The 26,340-nt window shown below is 43.1% G+C and overlaps 1 protein-coding gene across 3 annotated transcripts in view; it reads left to right on the forward strand.

The window, feature by feature from the left end:
* Positions 1-26,340, forward strand: part of LOC116408244 (sushi domain-containing protein 1-like) — a 64,756-nt gene that overhangs the window by 3,510 nt on the left and 34,906 nt on the right. For 2 of the 3 annotated variants that reach the window (XM_031895018.1, XM_031895019.1), the window contains exons 2-3: positions 7,512-7,712; positions 19,471-19,740. In XM_031895018.1, the coding sequence (XP_031750878.1) occupies positions 7,512-7,712; positions 19,471-19,740 (471 nt within the window). The remainder of the gene's footprint in view (positions 1-7,511; positions 7,713-19,470; positions 19,741-26,340) is intronic. The other variant, XM_031895020.1, reaches the window with a different exon arrangement.

A 26,340-nucleotide genomic window follows, 5' to 3' on the forward strand; every position in this document is an offset into this window, starting at 1 on the left:
ACCCCCCCCCATTGGCTGCTATGTGCCTATAGCAGGGGGTTAGGGGTTGTAATGTATATTTAAAGGGGAAGAAAAGCTACCAAGGTATTTTACTGCCAATAGATTAGCCACAAAAGTGCTACAACACTATATTTTTTCTGCAGAAAGCTTCACTTCCCTGCCTGCACCCTGCTCCTGGAACAGCTCTCAGCTCAGATTACACAGCAGAGATGGGAGGGGGAGAGAGGAGTAGGGAGTAGGGGGAAGAGAAGGGAGGGGGAGAGAAGAAAAAAGAGGAGGAAGAGAAGGGAGGGGGATAGAGGAGCAAACTTAGCAGACTTGTGTCGTGCCCTGAAGGATTTTTCTGAGAGCAGGAAGTCTGACACAAAAGATCATGTATACCAAATAAAAGGAAAGAAATGTGGGGTTTATTTTCACAGAGGACTCAGAACAACAGGACTGTGAGAGTAAACTGGTGTAATTACATAGACTTTTCTGTTAGAGCTTACTTCTTTTTAACCTTTCCCTCTCCTTTAATACCTCGTTCCTTGATATTATTAATAACATTTATTAATACATGACAAACTGTACAGTAATTATACAGTGACAGGGGCACAGGGTATAATTAGGGTTATTGTGAGTGCGCTCCAGGGGTACAAGGCAGTGGGACCAGGAAGTGATATGGGGGTCACACCCCAGGGGGAAGAATGAGGAGCTGTTACAGGAAGTGCTGCTATCAGAACCCAATGGGGCCACTAAGAGAATAAGGTTTATTTGTTATTAACAACTCGCCCAATAACTTGCTGAATGTAAAGCCACTCGCTAAATGTTATGTTTGGTTTGTTCAGGGGGAAACTCCCCATCAACAAGAGGAGACAAAAATAGGAGCCAAACAGCCAATAAAAAAATGGCAGGTCAACAGGGGATCTCACACGGAACAAGGAGTGGTCCTCTCTATTAGAGAACTGTACAAATATTCTATATGAATGGGATTTGATGTCAGTACTTCAGATTTCATTCTGTGACTCCTCCCACATACAGACCCCTAGTCACTGTCTCACTAGGAACCTACTGGGTCTGATTATTGGGGTATTATTGAGTTTTATTCAATGAGTTGAGTTGTTTGGATGATGAAAGCCCCTGTTGGGATTGGTTTGGCCAGTTGTCCATGTGTCACACCCTTTAAAGTGGGAGGGGCTGTGGAAAAACATGAATCACTTGGGCAGAGTGGCCAAGGTACCGCCCGAGGCCCATGTTGGTTTCCCTAAGAAGAATCTTCCTGCAAGGGCTGTTTCCTTTTCGTAAAAAGGTGATAGTGACCGGCCACTAATCCCAGGTGACTCCCTAGTGTGTATAAAAGGGAGGAGTCAAGTCACCATCTTTCTTATGAAACCTCTCAGTGAAGAAGGGAGATTCTAATCCTAAACCTGGGCTAGTAGTGCCAAGTGAAGGGTGGCCCATATGGTCTGAGACCCCTGGAGTAGCCCAAGCCTGGGAAAGATGATAGTAAGACTGAGAACCAGCTACGGCGGGTTAGGAGCACAAGGCCATAGGGGCTTCCTTAGGTACCAGCCTACAGCTCCACCAAGCAAATGATATGGGGCCACTTCCCAGAGTGGGGAAAGTCTGATACAGTAAGTGCTGCTGTAAGAATCCAATGGGGCCACTGAGAGAACAGGGCTGGCTTGTAATTAGGGACTTAAATGGGAATACACGCACTAAATGTTATGTTTTATTTGTTGTGGGGAAGGTTTGGCACCTGGAACCCAACCTGGGAGCCCTGGAGCCGAGGAAAATGAGACGGAACAAACAGGGAACCCGCAAGGAACAGGGTGGGACACAGGAGGAGATGTCACTGTAGGACCCGCACCCAACCCTGACCCACATGAAGTTGTCATTGTAGGACCCGCACCCAACCCTGACCCACATGATGTTGCCACTGTAGGACCTGCACCCAACCCTGACACACATGATGTTGCCACTGTAGGACCCGCACCCAACCCTGACCCACATGAAGTTGTCATTGTAGGACCTGCACCCAACCTTGACCCACATGATGTTGCCACTGTAGGACCTGCACCCAACCCTGACCCACATGATGTTGCCACTGTAGGACCTGCACCCAACCCTGACCCACATGATGTTGCTATTGTAGGACCTGCGCCCAACCCAAACCCACAATGGTCCCCCAAATTTCAACCCTAACCCACCTGATCTAAGGGTAAACCCATGGGTTCCGCAGGTTGCAGATCAACCCGGACATCACTCTCTCTTGCAAGGCCAGCGAGGATTTGCTAGTATTTGTAAACACAAGGTTTTAGCTCAACTGACCTGTGGGGGTCAAAACTGGACAGGTGGCAACCCTAGCACTAACCCATAGCAACCAATTATAAGTGCCAGATGGGGCTGAGAATCAGCCAATCCACAGGCTCAGATTGTGTATATATTACTGGTATAATTCAGCCTCCCCTGGATACATGGCAGGTACCCCCAGTGTTGTATGATAAGGAATGAGCGGAAATGTGTCACTAATAACCTGTGTGATTATAATAACTCCCTGTACCTTGTTCTTATTCCAGCCCAGTGTTACCTGTCAGCGCTGAAAGGAATAAACCTGATTGGGGGAGACAAGGAATCTTATGGCCCAGGGGAACCAGTGAGAGTGCGGTGTATGGGGGGGTATTACCCTACAGATGTGGCAATAAGGTGTATGGGGGGGTATTACCCTACAGATGTGGCAATAAGGTGTATGGGGGGTATTACCCTACAGATGTGACAATAAGGTGTATGGGGGGTATTACCCTACAGATGTGACAATAAGGTGTATGGGGGGTATTACCCTACATATGTGACAATAAGGTGTATGGGGGGGTATTACCCTACAGATGTGACAATAAGGTGTATGGGGGGGTATTACCCTACAGATGTGGCAATAAGGTGTATGGGGGGGTATTACCCTACAGATGTGGCAATAAGGTGTATGGGGGGGTATTACCCTACAGATGTGGCAATAAGGTGTATGGGGGGGTATTACCCTACAGATGTGGCAATAAGGTGTATGGGGGGGTATTACCCTACAGATGTGGCAATAAGGTGTATGGGGGGGTATTACCCTACAGATGTGGCAATAAGGTGTATGGGGGGGTATTACCCTACAGATGTGGCAATAAGGTGTATGGGGGGTATTACCCTACAGATGTGGCAATAAGGTGTATGGGGAATGGGGGGAGCGCCACATGGGATAATCCTGTTCCCTGCACAGGTAATAACTCCCCCCCAGCTAATTACTCCCCCCCAGCTAATTACTCCCCCCCAGCTAATTACTCACCCCCAGCTAAGTACTCACCCCCAGCTAAGTACTCCCCCCAGCTAATTACTCACCCCCCAGCTAATTACTCCCCCCAGCTAAGTACTCCCCCCAGCTAAGTACTCCCCCCCAGCTAAGTACTCACCCCCAGCTAATTACTCCCCCCCAGCTAAGTACTCCCCCCAGCTAAGTACTCCCCAACCAGCTAATAACTCCCCCCCCAGCTAATTACTCCCCCCCAGCTAATTACTCCCCCCCAGCTAATTATTCCCCCCAGCTAATTACTCCCCCCCAGCTAATTACTCACCCCCAGCTAATTACTCACCCCCAGCTAATTACTCACCCCCAGCTAATTACTCCCCCCCAGCTAATTACTCCCCCCCAGCTAATAACTCCCCCCCAGCTAATTACTCCCCCCCAGCTAATTACTCCCCCCCAGCTAATTACTCCCCCCCAGCTAATTATTCCCCCCAGCTAATTACTCCCCCCCAGCTAATTACTCACCCCCAGCTAATTACTCCCCCCAGCTAATTACTCCCCCCCAGCTAATTACTCCCCCCCAGCTAATAACTCCCCCCAGCTAATTACTCCCCCCAGCTAATTACTCCCCCCCAGCTAATTATTCCCCCCAGCTAATTACTCCCCCCCAGCTAATTACTCCCCCCCAGCTAATTACTCCCCCCCAGCTAATTACTCCCCCCAGCTAATAACTCCCCCCCAGCTAATTACTCCCCCCCAGCTAATTACTCCCCCCCAGCTAATTACTCCCCCCAGCTAATTACTCACCTCCCTGGGGGTAAATCCCCTTCCCTTATTCTGGGATTCCTGGGGACAGGTAATGCCTTATACTATTATTATTATTATTATTATTAATACATATTTATACAGTAGCAACATATTCCACAGCGCTGTACAACAGATGGGAATATACACTACATGAAAACATCAAGAGGAATTCTGGGGTCCCTGTTAATATAGTAATGACCAAAACTGCCCCATTTCACCCAACAATTTGCTAATCCATGAAAAAAATCATGAAACGGCAAAAGTTCACCTAAATTTCCCAAATGCATTGGAGCCAATGGGAGTGTTTTGTCTGAGCCGGATTTGGTCTCACAGGCTCGATCCCCCCCCCCATTTATATCCCCCAGACCAACACCCATTATAAAGGCGTAAGACCCCATTAAAGGGATGGATGTGAGGGTCCTACAGCCAGAGTTGGTCACATTCATATGAAAATAAATATACAGCTGCGCCGCATACTTACCATTCTGTTTATATCTCCATTCCCCATTATACCCAAACCGGTTTCAACGAACCAATGGTTGAGATACCTGATTGGGCGCTCAGTATGGCTATATTCCTATAATCAGTGATAACGAGGTGCTGTGTAGATGAAACAGTATTGCAGATAGCAGGCTTGAATATAATAATGTATGGGATGTAAATAAACGGATTCACCCCAAGGGGATGGGGAAGGTAGAACTCAATCACGTGGCATATTTGCCCATTTGTCTCTTCTTATTCTGGGGAACCATATGTCCCTCACGTGAAGAGTTAATGGCGTAAATATATAAATGAGGGTCTAAAATGGGAATATAAGTGGGAACGTTCATATATGTTCAAATAAACAGAAATCTATTTGGAAGTTAAATAGTTAAAGGGAGTTGGTTACATCTGAATGTGACAGTTTGGAAACATGATTAGCAACAAACTCAATAACTGTTACTTGGGTATAATAAGTACTGACCCAGCCCAGTGAGAGGGTAAATAAAACTGTTAGGTACTAAGGTTTCATGCCATTTTAATTTTCCTACTTTTTCTTTTGTTTTAAACTTGTTTTAAATTGTCCAAATAATAAATTGATTTTAAAAAATATTTGGTTCTAAGGTAGGTGTGCCTATATACACAGTGTATATTTTAATGGTACATAGCGTATATATTAATGTTACATAGTGTATATATTAATGGTACATAGTGTATATATTAATGGTACATAGTGTATATATTAATGCTACATAGTGTATATATTAATGGTACATAGTGTATATATTAATGCTACATAGTGTATATATTAATGGTACATAGCGTATATATTAATGGTACATAGCGTATATATTAATGTTACATAGCGTATATATTAATGGTACAAAGTGTATATTTTAATGGTACATAGTGTGTATATTAATGCTACATAGTGTATATATTAATGGTACATAGCGTATATATTAATGGTACATAGTGTATATATTAATGCTACATAGTGTATATATTAATGGTACATAGTGTATATATTAATGGTACATAGCGTATATATTAATGGTACATAGCGTATATATTAATGGTACATAGCGTATATATTAATGTTACATAGCGTATATATTAATGGTACATAGTGTATATATTAATGCTACATAGCGTATATATTAATGGTACATAGCGTATATATTAATGGTACATAGCGTATATATTAATGTTACATAGCGTATATATTAATGGTACATAGTGTATATATTAATGGTACATAGTGTATATATTAATGCTACATAGCGTATATATTAATGGTACATAGCGTATATATTAATGTTACATAGCGTATATATTAATGGTACATAGCGTATATATTAATGGTACATAGCGTATGTATCAATGGTACATAGCGTATATATTAATGCTACATAGCGTATATATTAATGTTACATAGCGTATATATTAATGGTACATAGCGTATATATTAATGGTACATAGTGTATATATCAATGGTACATAGCGTATATATTAATGGTACATAGCGTATATATTAATGGTACATAGCGTATATATTAATGGTACATAGTGTATATATTAATGTTACATAGTGTATATATCAATAGTACATAGTGTATATATCAATGGTACATAGTGTATATATTAATGGTACATAGTGTATATATTAATGTTACATAGTGTATATATTAATAGTACATAGTGTATATATCAATGGTACATAGTGTATATATCAATGGTACATAGTGTATATATTAATGGTACATAGTGTATATATTAATGTTACATAGTGAATATATTGTTACATAGCGTATATATTAATGGTACATAGTGTATATATTAATGGTACATAGTGTATATATTAATGTTATATTACACATGTAATTCTGCACAAATATTTAAGTCACGGATTCACAGTATGTATAATATATATTCAATGCATTTGGATTTGGATTGGCCTTTAGGAATTTTATATGATGGACTTATTGTAAGAAACATTTCAATTGGTCTTCATTATTTATTATGTATGTTCAGTTATTGCTGATGCGGGGGCCACTAATGCTGATGCGGGGGCCACTAATGCTGATGCGGGGGCCACTAATGCTGATGCGGGGGCCACTAATGCTGATGGGGGGCCACTAACTCAGTAACATTGAGGATTGCTGGTGCCATTTGAGCCACGTGGGGCAGTTACTATTGGGTTTGCGTTACAGTCAGTGTTCATGGGAAGTTCTTCAGCCAAAGCCCAACACTCTCTGCCCTGCCTGTCTGGCATCTTTCTGCCCCTCACAAGTGTTTGCCATTAGGCTGATGCAATTCATTCCCATGTGAGGGTATTGGGGTAATTGTGACATAAGCTTTAGTCCTGCTCATTCTGGAAGCCAATGACTGAACATACTATCTGGTTGCTGGGGTCACTTATCCCGGCAACCAAACAGCAGACTGACTGTGAGGCTGATAAACCAGAAGCAGTGATGTAACTACATGTCAGGCCTGGGGGCAACGTCTGCACCCCCCAACCTGCCCCCCACCTGGAACATGCAAGTTGGTACCTGCAAATGCTTGGGGGCCGGGGGGGGGGGCTATGGGAAGGGGGGCAGGCCCTGGTGCCCCTCCTGCTTCCCTGGTAGTTATACAGAGAACTACAGAACCAAACATATGAAGGTCACTCACAATGTATTTATATTTATAAACTAAAAGCGTAACGGCTGCTTTATAGGGACCTGCCCCTCAGGCATATAGAGCTGTATAATAACAGTCTTTTGTAAATGAAACATGAAACCCAAATTGTTTTTTTATTAAAACATTTATACCTGTTATAAAGGCATTCTGAGCTGTCAGTTATATATTGCCCCCCCCCTCTGTGCCTCGGGCTGTCACTTACTTTCATTTTCCATTCAGCACTTCCTACACGTCACGGAAATCTCCCTTATTCCTTTCTATTCTGTTCCTTTCCCAGCACAATGTGCAAAGCCGACAGCACCAGGAATAGAAAGTGTTTCCAACCAGAGAGAACCAAACAGAGATTATTATAACCGGGGAGAAGAGGTGACGGTGACCTGTGCCCCCGGGTATCAGTCTGTGTCTCAGATAATCAGATGTAAGAAAACTGAGAAGAATGGTACCCGCAGTAACTGGGATGTGTCGCTCCCCTGTATTGGTGAGTACTGACCCAAATCATTATATCCTTACTGTATATCAACTGGGTTATTCCCCAGCACAATGTACTGACCCAAATCATTATATCCTTACTGTATATCAACTGGGTTATTCCCCAGCACAATGTACTGACCCAAATCATTATATCCTTACTGTATATCAACTGGGTTATTTCCCAGCACAATGTACTGACCCAAATCATTATATCCTTACTGTATATCAACTGGGTTATTCCCCAGCACAATGTACTGACCCAAATCATTATATCCTTACTGTATATCAACTGGGTTATTCCCCAGCACAATGTACTGACCCAAATCATTATATCCTTACTGTATATCAACTGGGTTATTTCCCAGCACAATGTACTGACACAAATCATTATATCCTTACTGTATATCAACTGGGTTATTTCCCAGCACAATGTACTGACCCAAATCATTATATCCTTACTGTATATCAACCATAGGCGGATTTTCCATAAGGCTAGGGCAGGCTAAGCCTCCCCAAACCTGCTTGGCACATTAAAAAAAAACAAAACAAAAAAAAAAAACCTTACTCCGTTTTTGCACTGTCCTGGAAATAGGTTCCTGCAAGCCCATTTTGCTGTGCTCCGATTGGATCTTTCTTCTTGTGGATTCTCCAATCAGAGCACAGCTTTCTTGACAGACAGTAAAATTGACCAATCAGAGCACAGATGCACACAGGGATCGGGAGATTTTGCAAACTGGAAGCAGTGTAAAAAAAAAAGAAGACTGAAAAGAAGAATCTGCAGCTGTAACTTTACTTAAGAACCAACTCTCAACTTTTGCTGCAGTTTTCATCCCACAGGTACTATACCCAGGTACTATACCCAGGTACTATACCCAGGTACTATACACAGGCACTATACACAGGTACTATACCCAGGTACTATACCCAGGTACTATACCCAGGTACTATACCCAGGTACTATACACAGGCACTATACCCAGGCACTATACCCAGGCACTATACACAGGTACTATACACAGGTACTATACCCAGGCACTATACACAGGCACTATACCCAGGCACTATACCCAGGTACTATACCCAGGTACTATACACAGGCACTATACCCAGGCACTATACCCAGGTACTATACCCAGGTACTATACACAGGCACTATACCCAGGCACTATACACAGGCACTATACCCAGGCACTATACACAGGTACTATACCCAGGCACTATACCCAGGCACTATACCCAGGTACTATACCCAGGCACTATACACAGGCACTATACACAGGTACTATACACAGGCACTATACCCAGGTACTATACACAGGCACTATACCCAGGTACTATACCCAGGCACTATACCCAGGTACTATACCCAGGCACTATACCCAGGCACTATACCCAGGTACTATACCCAGGCACTATACACAGGCACTATACACAGGTACTATACCCAGGCACTATACCCAGGCACTATACCCAGGCACTATACCCAGGTACTATACCCAGGCACTATACCCAGGCACTATACCCAGGTACTATACCCAGGCACTATACCCAGGTACTATACCCAGGCACTATACACAGGCACTATACCCAGGTACTATACCCAGGCACTATACCCAGGTACTATACCCAGGCACTATACCCAGGCACTATACCCAGGTACTATACCCAGGCACTATACACAGGCACTATACACAGGTACTATACCCAGGTACTATACCCAGGCACTATACACAGGCACTATACCCAGGCACTATACACAGGCACTATACACAGGCACTATACACAGGCACTATACACAGGTACTATACACAGGTACTATACACAGGTACTATACACAGGCACTATACACAGGCACTATACCCAGGCACTATACCCAGGCACTATACCCAGGCACTATACCCAGGCACTATACACAGGCACTATACACAGGTACTATACACAGGCACTATACCCAGGTACTATACACAGGCACTATACCCAGGTACTATACCCAGGCACTATACCCAGGTACTATACCCAGGCACTATACCCAGGTACTATACACAGGCACTATACCCAGGCACTATACCCAGGTACTATACACAGGCACTATACCCAGGTACTATACCCAGGCACTATACCCAGGTACTATACCCAGGTACTATACACAGGCACTATACCCAGGTACTATACCCAGGTACTATACCCAGGCACTATACCCAGGTACTATACACAGGCACTATACCCAGGTACTATACCCAGGCACTATACCCAGGCACTATACCCAGGTACTATACCCAGGTACTATACACAGGCACTATACCCAGGCACTATACCCAGGCACTATACCCAGGCACTATACACAGGCACTATACCCAGGCACTATACCCAGGTACTATACACAGGCACTATACCCAGGCACTATACCCAGGTACTATACCCAGGCACTATACCCAGGCACTATACCCAGGTACTATACACAGGTACTATACACAGGCACTATACACAGGTACTATACCCAGGTACTATACCCAGGTACTATACCCAGGTACTATACCCAGGTACTATACACAGGCACTATACCCAGGCACTATACCCAGGCACTATACACAGGTACTATACACAGGTACTATACCCAGGCACTATACACAGGCACTATACCCAGGCACTATACCCAGGTACTATACCCAGGTACTATACACAGGCACTATACCCAGGCACTATACCCAGGTACTATACCCAGGTACTATACACAGGCACTATACCCAGGCACTATACACAGGCACTATACCCAGGCACTATACACAGGTACTATACCCAGGCACTATACCCAGGCACTATACCCAGGTACTATACCCAGGCACTATACACAGGCACTATACACAGGTACTATACACAGGCACTATACCCAGGTACTATACACAGGCACTATACCCAGGTACTATACCCAGGCACTATACCCAGGTACTATACCCAGGCACTATACCCAGGCACTATACCCAGGTACTATACCCAGGCACTATACACAGGCACTATACACAGGTACTATACCCAGGCACTATACCCAGGCACTATACCCAGGCACTATACCCAGGTACTATACCCAGGCACTATACCCAGGCACTATACCCAGGTACTATACCCAGGCACTATACCCAGGTACTATACCCAGGCACTATACACAGGCACTATACCCAGGTACTATACCCAGGCACTATACCCAGGTACTATACCCAGGCACTATACCCAGGCACTATACCCAGGTACTATACCCAGGCACTATACACAGGCCACTATACACAGGTACTATACCCAGGTACTATACCCAGGCACTATACACAGGCACTATACCCAGGCACTATACACAGGCACTATACACAGGCACTATACACAGGCACTATACACAGGTACTATACACAGGTACTATACACAGGTACTATACACAGGCACTATACACAGGCACTATACCCAGGCACTATACCCAGGCACTATACCCAGGCACTATACCCAGGCACTATACACAGGCACTATACACAGGTACTATACACAGGCACTATACCCAGGTACTATACACAGGCACTATACCCAGGTACTATACCCAGGCACTATACCCAGGTACTATACCCAGGCACTATACCCAGGTACTATACACAGGCACTATACCCAGGCACTATACCCAGGTACTATACACAGGCACTATACCCAGGTACTATACCCAGGCACTATACCCAGGTACTATACCCAGGTACTATACACAGGCACTATACCCAGGTACTATACCCAGGTACTATACCCAGGCACTATACCCAGGTACTATACACAGGCACTATACCCAGGTACTATACCCAGGCACTATACCCAGGCACTATACCCAGGTACTATACACAGGCACTATACACAGGCACTATACCCAGGCACTATACCCAGGCACTATACACAGGCACTATACACAGGCACTATACCCAGGCACTATACCCAGGTACTATACACAGGCACTATACCCAGGCACTATACCCAGGTACTATACCCAGGCACTATACCCAGGCACTATACCCAGGTACTATACACAGGCACTATACACAGGTACTATACCCAGGCACTATACACAGGCACTATACACAGGTACTATACACAGGCACTATACACAGGTACTATACACAGGTACTATACACAGGCACTATACACAGGCACTATACACAGGTACTATACACAGGCACTATACACAGGTACTATACACAGGCACTATACACAGGTACTATACCCAGGCACTATACACAGGCACTATACACAGGCACTATACACAGGCACTATACACAGGTACTATACACAGGTACTATACACAGGCACTATACACAGGCACTATACACAGGCACTATACACAGGCACTATACACAGGTACTATACACAGGCACTATACACAGGTACTATACCCAGGTACTATACACAGGTACTATACACAGGCACTATACCCAGGCACTATACACAGGCACTATACCCAGGCACTATACACAGGTACTATACCCAGGCACTATACACAGGCACTATACCCAGGCACTATACCCAGGCACTATACCCAGGCACTATACCCAGGCACTATACACAGGCACTATACACAGGCACTATACCCAGGTACTATACCCAGGCACTATACCCAGGCACTATACCCAGGCACTATACCCAGGCACTATACACAGGCACTATACACAGGCACTATACCCAGGCACTATACCCAGGCACTATACCCAGGCACTATACACAGGCACTATACACAGGCACTATACACAGGCACTATACCCAGGTACTATACCCAGGCACTATACCCAGGTACTATACCCAGGTACTATACCCAGGCACTATACACAGGTACTATACAGTTCTAAAGAATCACTAGCTGACATTAAATTGTTTTTTGCCTGACCACCTGACATTTATAATAATTTATAATCTATCCCCTACCCTAACAGATGGAGGGTAAGTTAACTCTTTCCCTCTGAAAAAGCTCATTGTGTGTTTATATATGTGTTGTTGTTTTTTGCACTTACTATTTTTTTTTTTGTCATTGTTTTGTTCATTTATAGTAAGTTACAGTGGGGCCAATGTTGTGTATCAGTGCCAGTGTCATAGTGCCAGGGCCTGAATATCTGCCATCTGTACCCACTGCCTCTCACTGTATATAATGTGCTGGGTTTGTAAATACGGACTGCGTCTCACTGTATATAATGTGCTGGGTTTGTAAATATGGACTGCGTCTCACTGTATATAATGTGCTGGGTTTGTAAATAAGGACTGCGTCTCACTGTATATAATGTGCTGGGTTTGTAAATACGGACTGCGTCTCACTGTATATAATGGGGAGTCAGTACCCACTGCCTTTCTTGCTATAAAACTAACATAAGCACACCTAAAGGGGTGGTTCACTTTTAAGTTAACCTTTAGTATGTTATAAAATGGCCTATTCCTAGCAACTTTGCAATTGGTCTTCCTAATTATTTTTTTTGAATAATTTGCCTTTCTCTTCTGCCTCTATACAGATTTCAAATGGGGCCAAAAAATATTGCTCTGTGAGGCTACAATTTTATTATTATTATAATTTTGTATTACTTATTTTTCCAAGTAGGCCCCTTAACTATTCATATTCCCATCTCTTGTTTAAACCACTACCTGGTTGCTAGGGTAAATAAGACCCTAGCAACCAGATAGCTGCTGAAATACCAAATGGAGAGCTGCTGAACAAAAAGCTAAATAACTGAAAAACCATTAAAAATAAAAGTGAATTTGAATGCGAACTAGCCCTTTAAGCTAACTGATCCCAAACACAAATGTTTGCAGATCCCCTAACAGAAGTGCACGTATGAATACTTTTACATCCTAAACATTTTAGGGTAAAAAAAAAGCCCCCCCCCCCGCACTTTTGTACAGTATCCCTGGGAGTCAGTGGGAACGGCAAGGGGTAGTTGGGAGGTTAACTTTTTACACCAGCAGCGAATCCACTAAGTGTCACATTAGCTGTAGGTCAGTCTGTGTATGGGCCATCTTTAGCCTCCCCAAACAAAAAAGTCACCCTCCGCCTATGATATCAACTGGGTTATTTCCCAGCACAATGTACTGACCCAAATCATTATATCCTTACTGTATATCTACTGGGTTATTTCCCAGCACAATGTACTGACCCAAATCATTATATCCTTACTGTATATCTACTGGGTTATTTCCCCCAGCACAATGTACTGACCCAAATCATTATATCCTTACTGTATATCTACTGGGTTATTTCCCAGCACAATGTACTGACCCAAATCATTATATCCTTACTGTATATCAACTGGGTTATTCCCCAGCACAATGTACTGACCCAAATCATTATATCCTTACTGTATATCAACTGGGTTATTTCCCAGCACAATGTACTGACCCAAATCATTATATCCTTACTGTATATCAACTGGGTTATTCCCCAGCACAATGTACTGACCCAAATCATTATATCCTTACTGTATATCAACTGGGTTATTCTCCAGCACAATGTACTGACCCAAATCATTATATCCTTACTGTATATCAACTGGGTTATTTCCCAGCACAATGTACTGACCCAAATCATTATATCCTTACTGTATATCAACTGGGTTATTCCCCAGCACAATGTACTGACCCAAATCATTATATCCTTACTGTATATCAACTGGGTTATTTCCCAGCACAATGTACTGACCCAAATCATTATATCCTTACTGTATATCAACTGGGTTATTCCCCAGCACAATGTACTGACCCAAATCATTATATCCTTACTGTATATCAACTGGGTTATTCCCCAGCACAATGTACTGACCCAAATCATTATATCCTTACTGTATATCAACTGGGTTATACCCCAGCACAATGTACTGACCCAAATCATTATATCCTTACTGTATATCAACTGGGTTATTCCCCAGCACAATGTACTGACCCAAATCATTATATCCTTACTGTATATCAACTGGGTTATTCCCCAGCACAATGTACTGACCCAAATCATTATATCCTTACTGAATATCAACTGGGTTATTCCCCAGCACAATGTACTGACCCAAATCATTATATCCTTACTGTATATCAACTGGGTTATTTCCCAGCACAATGTACTGACCCAAATCATTATATCCTTACTGTATATCAACTGGGTTATTCCCCAGCACAATGTACTGACCCACATCATTATATCCTTACTGTATATCAACTGGGTTATTCCCCAGCACAATGTACTGACCCAAATCATTATATCCTTACTGAATATCAACTGGGTTATTCCCCAGCACAATGTACTGACCCAAATCATTATATCCTTACTGTATATCAACTGGGTTATTTCCCAGCACAATGTACTGACCCAAATCATTATATCCTTACTGTATATCAACTGGGTTATTCCCCAGCACAATGTACTGACCCACATCATTATATCCTTACTGTATATCAACTGGGTTATTCCCCAGCACAATGTACTGACCCAAATCATTATATCCTTACTGTATATCAACTGGGCTATTTCCCAGCACAATGTACTGACCCACATCATCATATCCTTAATGTATATCAACTGGGTTATTCCCCAGCACAATGTACTGACCCAAATCATTATATCCTTACTGTATATCAACTGGGTTATTTCCCAGCACAATGTACTGACCCACATCATTATATCCTTACTGTATATCAACTGGGTTATTTCCCAGCACAATGTACTGACCCACATCATTATATCCTTACTGTATATCAACTGGGTTATTCCCCAGCACAATGTACTGACCCACATCATTATATCCTTACTGTATATCAACTGGGTTATTTCCCAGCACAATGTACTGACCCACATCATTATATCCTTACTGTATATCAACTGGGTTATTCCCCAGCACAATGTACTGACCCACATCATCATATCCTTACTGTATATCAACTGGGTTATTTCCCAGCACAATGTACTGACCCAAATCATTATATCCTTACTGTATATCAACTGGGTTATTTCCCAGCACAATGTACTGACCCAAATCATTATATCCTTACTGTATATCAACTGGGTTATTTCCCAGCACAATGTACTGACCCAAATCATTATATCCTTACTGTATATCAACTGGGTTATTTCCCAGCACAATGTACTGACCCAAATCATTATATCCTTACTGTATATCAACTGGGTTATTTCCCAGCACAATGTACTGACCCACATCATTATATCCTTACTGTATATCAACTGGGCTATTTCCCAGCACAATGTACTGACCCACATCATTATATCCTTATGTATATCAACTGGGTTATTCCCCAGCACAATGTACTGACCCACATCATTATATCCTTACTGTATATCAACTGGGTTATTTCCCAGCACAATGTACTGACCCAAATCATTATATCCTTACTGTATATCAACTGGGTTATTTCCCAGCACAATGTACTGACCCACATCATTATATCCTTACTGTATATCAACTGGGTTATTTCCCAGCACAATGTACTGACCCAAATCATTATATCCTTACTGTATATCAACTGGGCTATTTCCCAGCACAATGTACTGACCCACATCATCATATCCTTAATGTATATCAACTGGGTTATTCCCCAGCACAATGTACTGACCCAAATCATTATATCCTTACTGTATATCAACTGGGTTATTTCCCAGCACAATGTACTGACCCACATCATTATATCCTTACTGTATATCAACTGGGTTATTTCCCAGCACAATGTACTGACCCACATCATTATATCCTTACTGTATATCAACTGGGTTATTCCCAGCACAATGTACTGACCCAAATCATTATATCCTTACTGTATATCAACTGGGTTATTCCCCAGCACAATGTACTGACCCAAATCATTATATCCTTACTGTATATCAACTGGGTTATACCCCAGCACAATGTACTGACCCAAATCATTATATCCTTACTGTATATCAACTGGGTTATTCCCCAGCACAATGTACTGACCCAAATCATTATATCCTTACTGTATATCAACTGGGTTATTCCCCAGCACAATGTACTGACCCAAATCATTATATCCTTACTGAATATCAACTGGGTTATTCCCCAGCACAATGTACTGACCCAAATCATTATATCCTTACTGTATATCAACTGGGTTATTTCCCAGCACAATGTACTGACCCAAATCATTATATCCTTACTGTATATCAACTGGGTTATTCCCCAGCACAATGTACTGACCCACATCATTATATCCTTACTGTATATCAACTGGGTTATTCCCCAGCACAATGTACTGACCCAAATCATTATATCCTTACTGAATATCAACTGGGTTATTCCCCAGCACAATGTACTGACCCAAATCATTATATCCTTACTGTATATCAACTGGGTTATTTCCCAGCACAATGTACTGACCCAAATCATTATATCCTTACTGTATATCAACTGGGTTATTCCCCAGCACAATGTACTGACCCACATCATTATATCCTTACTGTATATCAACTGGGTTATTCCCCAGCACAATGTACTGACCCAAATCATTATATCCTTACTGTATATCAACTGGGCTATTTCCCAGCACAATGTACTGACCCACATCATCATATCCTTAATGTATATCAACTGGGTTATTCCCCAGCACAATGTACTGACCCAAATCATTATATCCTTACTGTATATCAACTGGGTTATTTCCCAGCACAATGTACTGACCCACATCATTATATCCTTACTGTATATCAACTGGGTTATTTCCCAGCACAATGTACTGACCCACATCATTATATCCTTACTGTATATCAACTGGGTTATTCCCCAGCACAATGTACTGACCCACATCATTATATCCTTACTGTATATCAACTGGGTTATTTCCCAGCACAATGTACTGACCCACATCATTATATCCTTACTGTATATCAACTGGGTTATTCCCCAGCACAATGTACTGACCCACATCATCATATCCTTACTGTATATCAACTGGGTTATTTCCCAGCACAATGTACTGACCCAAATCATTATATCCTTACTGTATATCAACTGGGTTATTTCCCAGCACAATGTACTGACCCAAATCATTATATCCTTACTGTATATCAACTGGGTTATTTCCCAGCACAATGTACTGACCCAAATCATTATATCCTTACTGTATATCAACTGGGTTATTTCCCAGCACAATGTACTGACCCAAATCATTATATCCTTACTGTATATCAACTGGGTTATTTCCCAGCACAATGTACTGACCCACATCATTATATCCTTACTGTATATCAACTGGGCTATTTCCCAGCACAATGTACTGACCCACATCATTATATCCTTATGTATATCAACTGGGTTATTCCCCAGCACAATGTACTGACCCACATCATTATATCCTTACTGTATATCAACTGGGTTATTTCCCAGCACAATGTACTGACCCAAATCATTATATCCTTACTGTATATCAACTGGGTTATTTCCCAGCACAATGTACTGACCCACATCATTATATCCTTACTGTATATCAACTGGGTTATTTCCCAGCACAATGTACTGACCCAAATCATTATATCCTTACTGTATATCAACTGGGCTATTTCCCAGCACAATGTACTGACCCACATCATCATATCCTTAATGTATATCAACTGGGTTATTCCCCAGCACAATGTACTGACCCAAATCATTATATCCTTACTGTATATCAACTGGGTTATTTCCCAGCACAATGTACTGACCCACATCATTATATCCTTACTGTATATCAACTGGGTTATTTCCCAGCACAATGTACTGACCCACATCATTATATCCTTACTGTATATCAACTGGGTTATTTCCCAGAGCAATGTACTGACCCAAATCATTATATCCTTACTGTATATCAACTGGGTTATTTCCCAGCACAATGTACTGACCCACATCATTATATCCTTACTGTATATCAACTGGGTTATTTCCCAGCACAATGTACTGACCCAAATCATTATATCCTTACTGTATATCAACTGGGCTATTTCCCAGCACAATGTACTGACCCACATCATCATATCCTTAATGTATATCAACTGGGTTATTCCCCAGCACAATGTACTGACCCAAATCATTATATCCTTACTGTATATCAACTGGGTTATTTCCCAGCACAATGTACTGACCCACATCATTATATCCTTACTGTATATCAACTGGGTTATTTCCCAGCACAATGTACTGACCCACATCATTATATCCTTACTGTATATCAACTGGGTTATTTCCCAGAGCAATGTACTGACCCAAATCATTATATCCTTACTGTATATCAACTGGGTTATTTCCCAGCACAATGTACTGACCCACATCATTATATCCTTACTGTATATCAACTGGGTTATTTCCCAGAGCAATGTGCAAAGCCGACAGCACCAGGAATCCGTTCATTATCTCTGAGCAAAGATTTCTATGATCCACGGGAATCTGTAACAGTGACCTGTGCCCCCGGGTATCAGTCTGTATCTCGTGCCCCCGGGTATCAGTCTGTATCTCGTGCCCCCGGGTATCAGCCTGTATCTCGTGCCCCCGGGTATCAGTCTGTATCTCGTGCCCCCGGGTATCAGCCTGTATCTCGTGCCCCCGGGTATCAGCCTGTATCTCGTGCCCCCGGGTATCAGCCTGTATCTCGGCCAATTACATGTGAGACTAATGGTGGCCGCCCCAATTGGAATATGCCGGTGCCCCATATTGGTGAGTACTGACCCAAATCTGTAGAATCCCCATAATCCTCTGGCTGCTACTAACCGGTTACTCTTACAGCTTTCCAGGTAAATGTAAGGCGTGTCACTCCCACCAGTATCTCCCTCCAATGGGAATGTCAGCCTGGGCCCTGCCGCTCATACTGGTACATGAGTGTTTCCTGTGAGGCAGGGGGGCAAATCCGTGGCAGCAGCCAGATACACACAGTGACAGAGGGGGCTACAGTCAGGGGGTTAGAGCCCCACACTGAGTATATAATCACCATCTCTGGGCTCAGACGAGGCAAATGGACAGAACTGGAGAGAAGAACCATTAGGACAGAGGAGTCAGGTAGGAACGGCCTCCCCTGTGTTTACTGGGAAAATAAATGGGATTCTGGGTCAGTACGTGTATTTGGCTTCACATGAACCAACCAGAGAACAATGTTATAAATGTTTCAGTAGAATTAAATCCACATTTACCTGGTACCAGACTGACCCATTGTAGCAGGGGGAGGTGCTACTGACTCTCGGGAGTTGAGTAGCCCCAGGTGGCCAATCAGTAGCCCCTAAAGCCCCGGCTGGTCAGTCTCAGGGAGAGAGAGACATAATGAGAGGTCTGTTAGTTCAACCTACAGAAGTCTATGTGCCTGTACACACACAGCTGCCTGTAGTGCTATTGTTGTGTTGCTGCTGAACTGATATTGCTGCACTGGTGGAACATAGAGAGAAACTTCCGCTGCTGCTATTGGCTGTAGGAACATGTGATGGTGCTGCAAGGAGGGGATACATGCAGTACTAATGGTGCCATTTGGGTGGGGGACACATGCCCAGCTGATATACATTGTAGGCAAATGTAGGCTTTACTTGTCCTTTAACTTACAGTATTTATTTCCTTACTGGAACGTCTTGTCTTTTCTCTCTGCCCTCTGCCCCATAATCTTCTGCTGGTATGGGCAGGTCCCCAGCTCAGTGTGGGGTTCCACCTCAGTGTGGGGGTTCATCTCAGTGTGGGGGTTCATCTCAGTGGGGGGTTCAGCTCAGTGTGGGGGTTCATCTCAGTGGGGGGTTCAGCTCAGTGTGGGGGTTCAGCTCAGTGTGGGGGTTCAGCTCAGTGTGGGGGTTCAGCTCAGTGTGGGGGTTCAGCTCAGTGTGGGGGTTCAGCTCAGTGTGGGGAGTTCTGCTCAGTGTGGGGGGTTCAGCTCAGTGTGGGGGTTCAGCTCAGTGTGGGGGGTTCAGCTCAGTGTGGGGAGTTCTGCTCAGTGTGGGGGGTTCAGCTCAGTGTGGGGGTTCCGCTTAGTGTGGGGAGTTCTGCTCAGTGTGGGGAGTTCTGCTCAGTGTGGGGAGTTCAGCTCAGTGTGGGGGTTCAGCTCAGTGTGGGGGTTCAGCTCAGTGTGGGGGTTCAGCTCAGTGTGGGGGTTCACCTCAGTGTGGGGTTCAGCTCAGTGTGGGGGTTCCGCTCAGTGTGGGGGTTCCGCTTAGTGTGGGGGTTCAGCTCAGTGTGGGGGTTCAGCTCAGTGTGGGGGGTTCACTCAGTGTGGGGGTTCAGCTCAGTGTGGGGGTTCAGCTCAGTGTGGGGGGGTTCAGCTCAGTGTGGGGGTTCAGCTCAGTGTGGGGGTTCAGTTAGTGTGGGGGTTCAGCTCAGTGTGGGGGTTCAGTTAGTGTGGGGGTTCAGCTCAGTGTGGGGGTGCCTCAGGGCTCTGTGCTTGGCCTGTGCTGTTCTCCCTGTACACTCTCTCTTTAGGAGACCTTATTTCTTCTTTTGGCACCTATATGCAGATGCACCCAGATATATTCAGACCCCCCCGCACTAACTGCTGATGTTCAAACCCAGATTGGTAACTGCCCCCTGGCTATCTCCCCCTGGATGAACCGACACCCCTCAAACTTACCCTAAACCTGAGCTCATGGTCTTCCCACCCAAACCTGGCCCCCCTCCTCCTTTCACCATTACTATTGATGGCATGACCATTAACCCTGTAAATTCTGCCTGCTGCCTCCCAGACTCCCACCTCTCTCCCCTGCAATCAATCTTAAACTCTGCTGCCAGGATCCTCCTGCTCTCTCCTAAGAGGGATCCTGCTCAGCCTCAATTAAGCTCTCTGGCATGGCTGCCTGTCAAGCAAAGGAGCTTACAGAATCCTTCTGCTAACATTCACAGCCCTTCCCTCCTCTGCTCCTCACTTTATTATGGGGTGCCGTTTGTCCAAAGTACATTTTGTCTACAACAATACATTTTGTATACAAAGGACGATCCCCAGTACACAGAATAAATGTATGGCCATATACACTAGTAACAAATATACAAAATATACATAGTTCTGTGAAAATAATCAATTTTATGTACAAAAGGATATAATTATATTACAAACGCCATTCTGTAAATTTTAACAAGCATTCTGCCTCACAAATGTATAACATCCATACAACAGAAAAAGTTTTTTACAGAATGAATTATGTAAAACAAAACTTTGCACAAAATATATAATGGTGTAACTGACTAGCATATTCCAAGCTAGATTTTATGACAAAATAGATGCTTGTTACAAAAAGGAAGATTCTATAGCACAATGTAAGTCGCTGGTGGGATGGCACACGCGGTGGCGCGATTTAGCGCAAATCGCCGAAAAAGCCTCGCGGGTCTTTTTCGGCGATTTCCCAAAATCGCGACACCGCGTGTGCCATCCCACCGGCGACTTACATTGTCGCCGGTGGGATGGCAGGTGAAGGCAACTCGGGGAGATTAGTCGCCCACGAACAGGGAGTTTTGTCGCGGGCGACTAATCTCCCCGTGTGCCAGAGCCCTAATGCTGTACTGATTCTGTGGTACAAAACTGATCTAATGATGTTTCTCTGGATTGTGCAGCTAAGAATTAATTTGAAATTAAAGCATTCAAGACATAAACATTATACCTTGAGGTAAGTCTGCTATTCTAATTATTATAATAGGCCTGATATCCCCTCATTATGATCCCCCCCTTTCTTTTTTTTTTTAGAAAGATTTTTGCTCAAGCTAAGGGAGTGGGAGTAGAACCCTGTGGGGTATATTGGTGAGATGGAGGGGGTAAGAGAACAATGTAGGGGGAGGAGGGGTGAGGCAGAAGGAGTTGGAGCAGTGATATAGGTGGGCAGGCTGGAGGCGGAGCAACAGAAACGCTGTGTGTATGGGCAATAACCTGGCTTGATTAGGAATTTCGGTCAGGTTGAGGGTAGACTGGAGGTAGAATGCATACCTCCCAACCATCCCGCTTTTAGCGGGACAGTCCCGATATTTATGGCACTTCCCGCTGTCCCGGATTTATTGTTAGATGTCCCGCTTTTCAGCTTTGCCATTTAATTGATTGCTGTGCCTGCTCCGGGGAATAAAGCCCCGCCCCCTTAACTCTTCAATCTCCCCTGCTACCCCAAGCTCACAGGTTTACCTTGATGTTTAATTGTCCTGGGAGGAGCATTTGTGACAGGCAAGGGTTAACTATCGGCATTGGCGGCATCCCTCTCCTGCTCAGTGGGTCAGGGGCTGAGGGGGCTCTGTCTTTTATCAGGCAGAAGAAGCTGCTGCCTTTATTTGTGTGCTGGGCAGTTTCACCTTGTCCTCCCCTAACATATATCTCTCACTCCTGGGGATCTCTGGCAGAGCACAGCATGCAGAAGACAGAGGTATCGCTGATCCGTTCATAAAATATAGACATTTAAAAGGGGCCCTTATAAGTCTGGGAACTTTAGGCCTTGTTAATATGGCTAGAACTTCTAGTGGTACATTAATTTTGTTTTGCTTTGAACTGATTAAGAATGGAAGGAAATAACATAGATTTATGTACCACTGGAATTGACCCTATTTATAACTTTGGAAAATGCACAGAACTTTTGGCATGTCTGAAGTTGATTGGTAATTTTACTGGCATGTCTGGGGTTAATATGCCCTTTATCAATTTAATGTAGTCATACTGGCATGTTTGAAGTTAATATGTCCTTTATTCCTTTTATTTAGCAATTATACTGGCACATCTGGGGCATGTATAGTGGGTGTGGCATGTGGGGCGTGGTCAAAAAAACATATTTTTGGCCCTCTTTCTCTTAATGAAATGTTGAGAGGTATGAGAATGACCGGTAGACTGGTAAATTTCCAATACTGGCCCCGGCCTTGCCTGGTATTTATTAGCTAGACTGGCAAATACTGGCCGGGTAGCAACCCTACCCCTGACAAGTCAATAAAACACAAGAAATTAATAGCATTATTTAAAAAAAGAATAACCACTCCTGTGGGGGCCCCTCGGTATAGTACAATATACAAACAGATATTTATGGGAGCAGTGTAACTCAGTATATGTGAGACACTTACACCAGTGAGTAGAGCATAAACTCATATAACATAAGCTCCTCCCCCCAAGGATACCAGCTGACTCATATCTTTACGCTACAATATGAAGTTGCACAAGTTTGTATAATTCCCCCACTGTAGTAGTGACCCTAATAAGCTTTGTAGGTGATTGTTAGGCTCCAATGTCTGTCCTGCTCCTAGCCGTAATATTGCCCCAGTTAGCTGATAGGACTCTATTAATAATGTGCTTAGCTATAGTTCAACTACTTGGACTCTCTTAATAATGTGCTTAGCTATAGTTCAACTACTAGGACTCTATTAATAATGTACTTAGCTATAGTTCAACTACTTGGACTCTCTTAATAATGTGCTTAGCTATAGTTCAACTACTAGGACTCTATTAATAATGTGCTTAGCTATAGTTCAACTACTTGGACTCTCTTAATAATGTGCTTAGCTATAGTTCAACTACTAGGACTCTATTAATAATGTGCTTAGCTATAGTTCAACTACTAGGACTCTATTAATAATGTACTTAGCTATAGTTCAACTACTTGGACTCTATTAATAATGTGCTTAGTTATAGTTCAACTACTTGGACTCTCTTAATAATGTGCTTAGTTATAGTTCAACTACTTGGACTCTATTAATAATGTACTTAGCTATAGTTCAACTACTTGGACTCTCTTAATAATGTGCTTAGCTATAGTTCAACTACTAGGACTCTATTAATAATGTACTTAGCTATAGTTCAACTACTTGGACTCTATTAATAATGTACTTAGCTATAGTTCAACTACTTGGACTCTCTTAATAATGTGCTTAGTTATAGTTCAACTACTTGGACTCTCTTAATAATGTGCTTAGCTATAGTTCAACTACTAGGACTCTATTAATAATGTGCTTAGCTATAGTTCAACTACTACATAATATGCATGCCATGTGATTCAGCCACTTCAGAACTTGATACAGACAGGCTGGTTGTACAGTATGATGTGTAGGCCTTATGAGCAGTATCCTAGTTAGCTGTAGTTCAACTACAACACACATCAGTACTATGTGCAAACAAAAGGGATCAGTTACATATTGGTACTTCAGGGGATCATCAATTATTTATATGATGTATTATGTGTCTATGTGGTGTTGCACTGGGGTGCCCAGGGTCCAGCAGGGCTGTCCCCCCAGGAGCCCCTCAACTCAGTTGCCAACGTCTCCCCCGCTGCCAGCCTTCACCCCCACCCTGTGTGTAATGCACACTGCGTACCCCCTTCTTTCTCCTTGCAGCCACTATTGGGGTTGGGGGTGGTGCTCCCAAAGTGAGGCCCACTGGATTTTTTTCCCTGTGGCTACACAGTGTAGTAGTTGAACTATAGATAAGCACATTATTAAGAGACTGCTGTAAACTAATTAGTACAATATCACATAATAATAGGAGGAAGCCAAACATTGGAGTCTAACAGTCTAACATTTTTTTAGGGTCACTACTACGGCGGGGAAATTATGTAAAGTTGTGAAATTTTATGTTGTAGTGTAATGATGTGAATCAGCTGGTATCCTTGGAGGGAGGAGTTTAAGTTAGATGGTTTATACTGTACTCACGGGGTGCGTATCTCAGATATACTGAGTTACATTGCTACTATAATTATCTGTTGTATTGTACTTTACCGAGGGGCCCCTCAACCAGTAGTTATGCTGCTAATATGAATAATGTGTGTGTGTGAGAATACTTTATAGACAAATTAAAACAGTAAATTGACTCCAGTTTAAACCTACATATTATTGGATAATGAATATGCTTGTTTTTTATTGGTTCAGGAATTTGATTGACAGTGTTGTTTCACAGAATGGATATTTTATCGGTTTTGTGGAACTGTGTATTCATTTTGTTGATAGAATGAATTCTGTGCTATAGAATCTTACTTTTTGTCACACGCATCTATTTTGTCATGAAAATCTATCTGGAATATGTTATTCAGTTACACCATTATATATTTTGTCTAAGTTTTGGTTTACATTATTCATTCTGTAAGTAACTTTACACATAACTGTTGTATGGATGTTATACATTTGTCAGACAGAATGCTTGTTAAAATTTACAGAATGGAGTTTGTAATATAATAATATCCTTTTGTGCACAAAATTGATTTTATTCTCATTCTTTACTAGAAATATATATTTTGTATATTTTTTTACCAGTGTTTATATCCACACTTTAATTCTGAGTACTGGGGATTGCTTTTTGTGTATAGAATGTATTTTTATAGACAAAATGTACTTTAGACAAACAGCACCCCATACTACATCCCCTCACTGGTCTCCCTGCTCCTCACTACATTCCCTCACTGGTCTCCCTGCCCCTCACTCCATTCCCTCACTGGTCTCTCTGCTCCTCACTACATTCCCTCACTGGTCTCTCTGCTCCTCACTACATTCCCTCACTGGTCTCTCTGCTCCTCACTACATTCCCTCACTGGTCTCCCTGCCCCTCACTACATTCCCTCACTGGTCTCCCTGCTCCTCACTCCATTCCCTCACTGGTCTCCCTGCTCCTCACTCCATTCCCTCCCTGGTCTCCCTGCTCCTCACTACATTCCCTCACTGGTCTCCCTGCCCCTCACTCCATTCCCTCACTGG

The sequence above is a fragment of the Xenopus tropicalis genome, chromosome 1 (genome assembly GCF_000004195.4).
Source record: "Xenopus tropicalis strain Nigerian chromosome 1, UCB_Xtro_10.0, whole genome shotgun sequence".
Lineage (NCBI taxonomy): Eukaryota > Metazoa > Chordata > Amphibia > Anura > Pipidae > Xenopus > Xenopus tropicalis.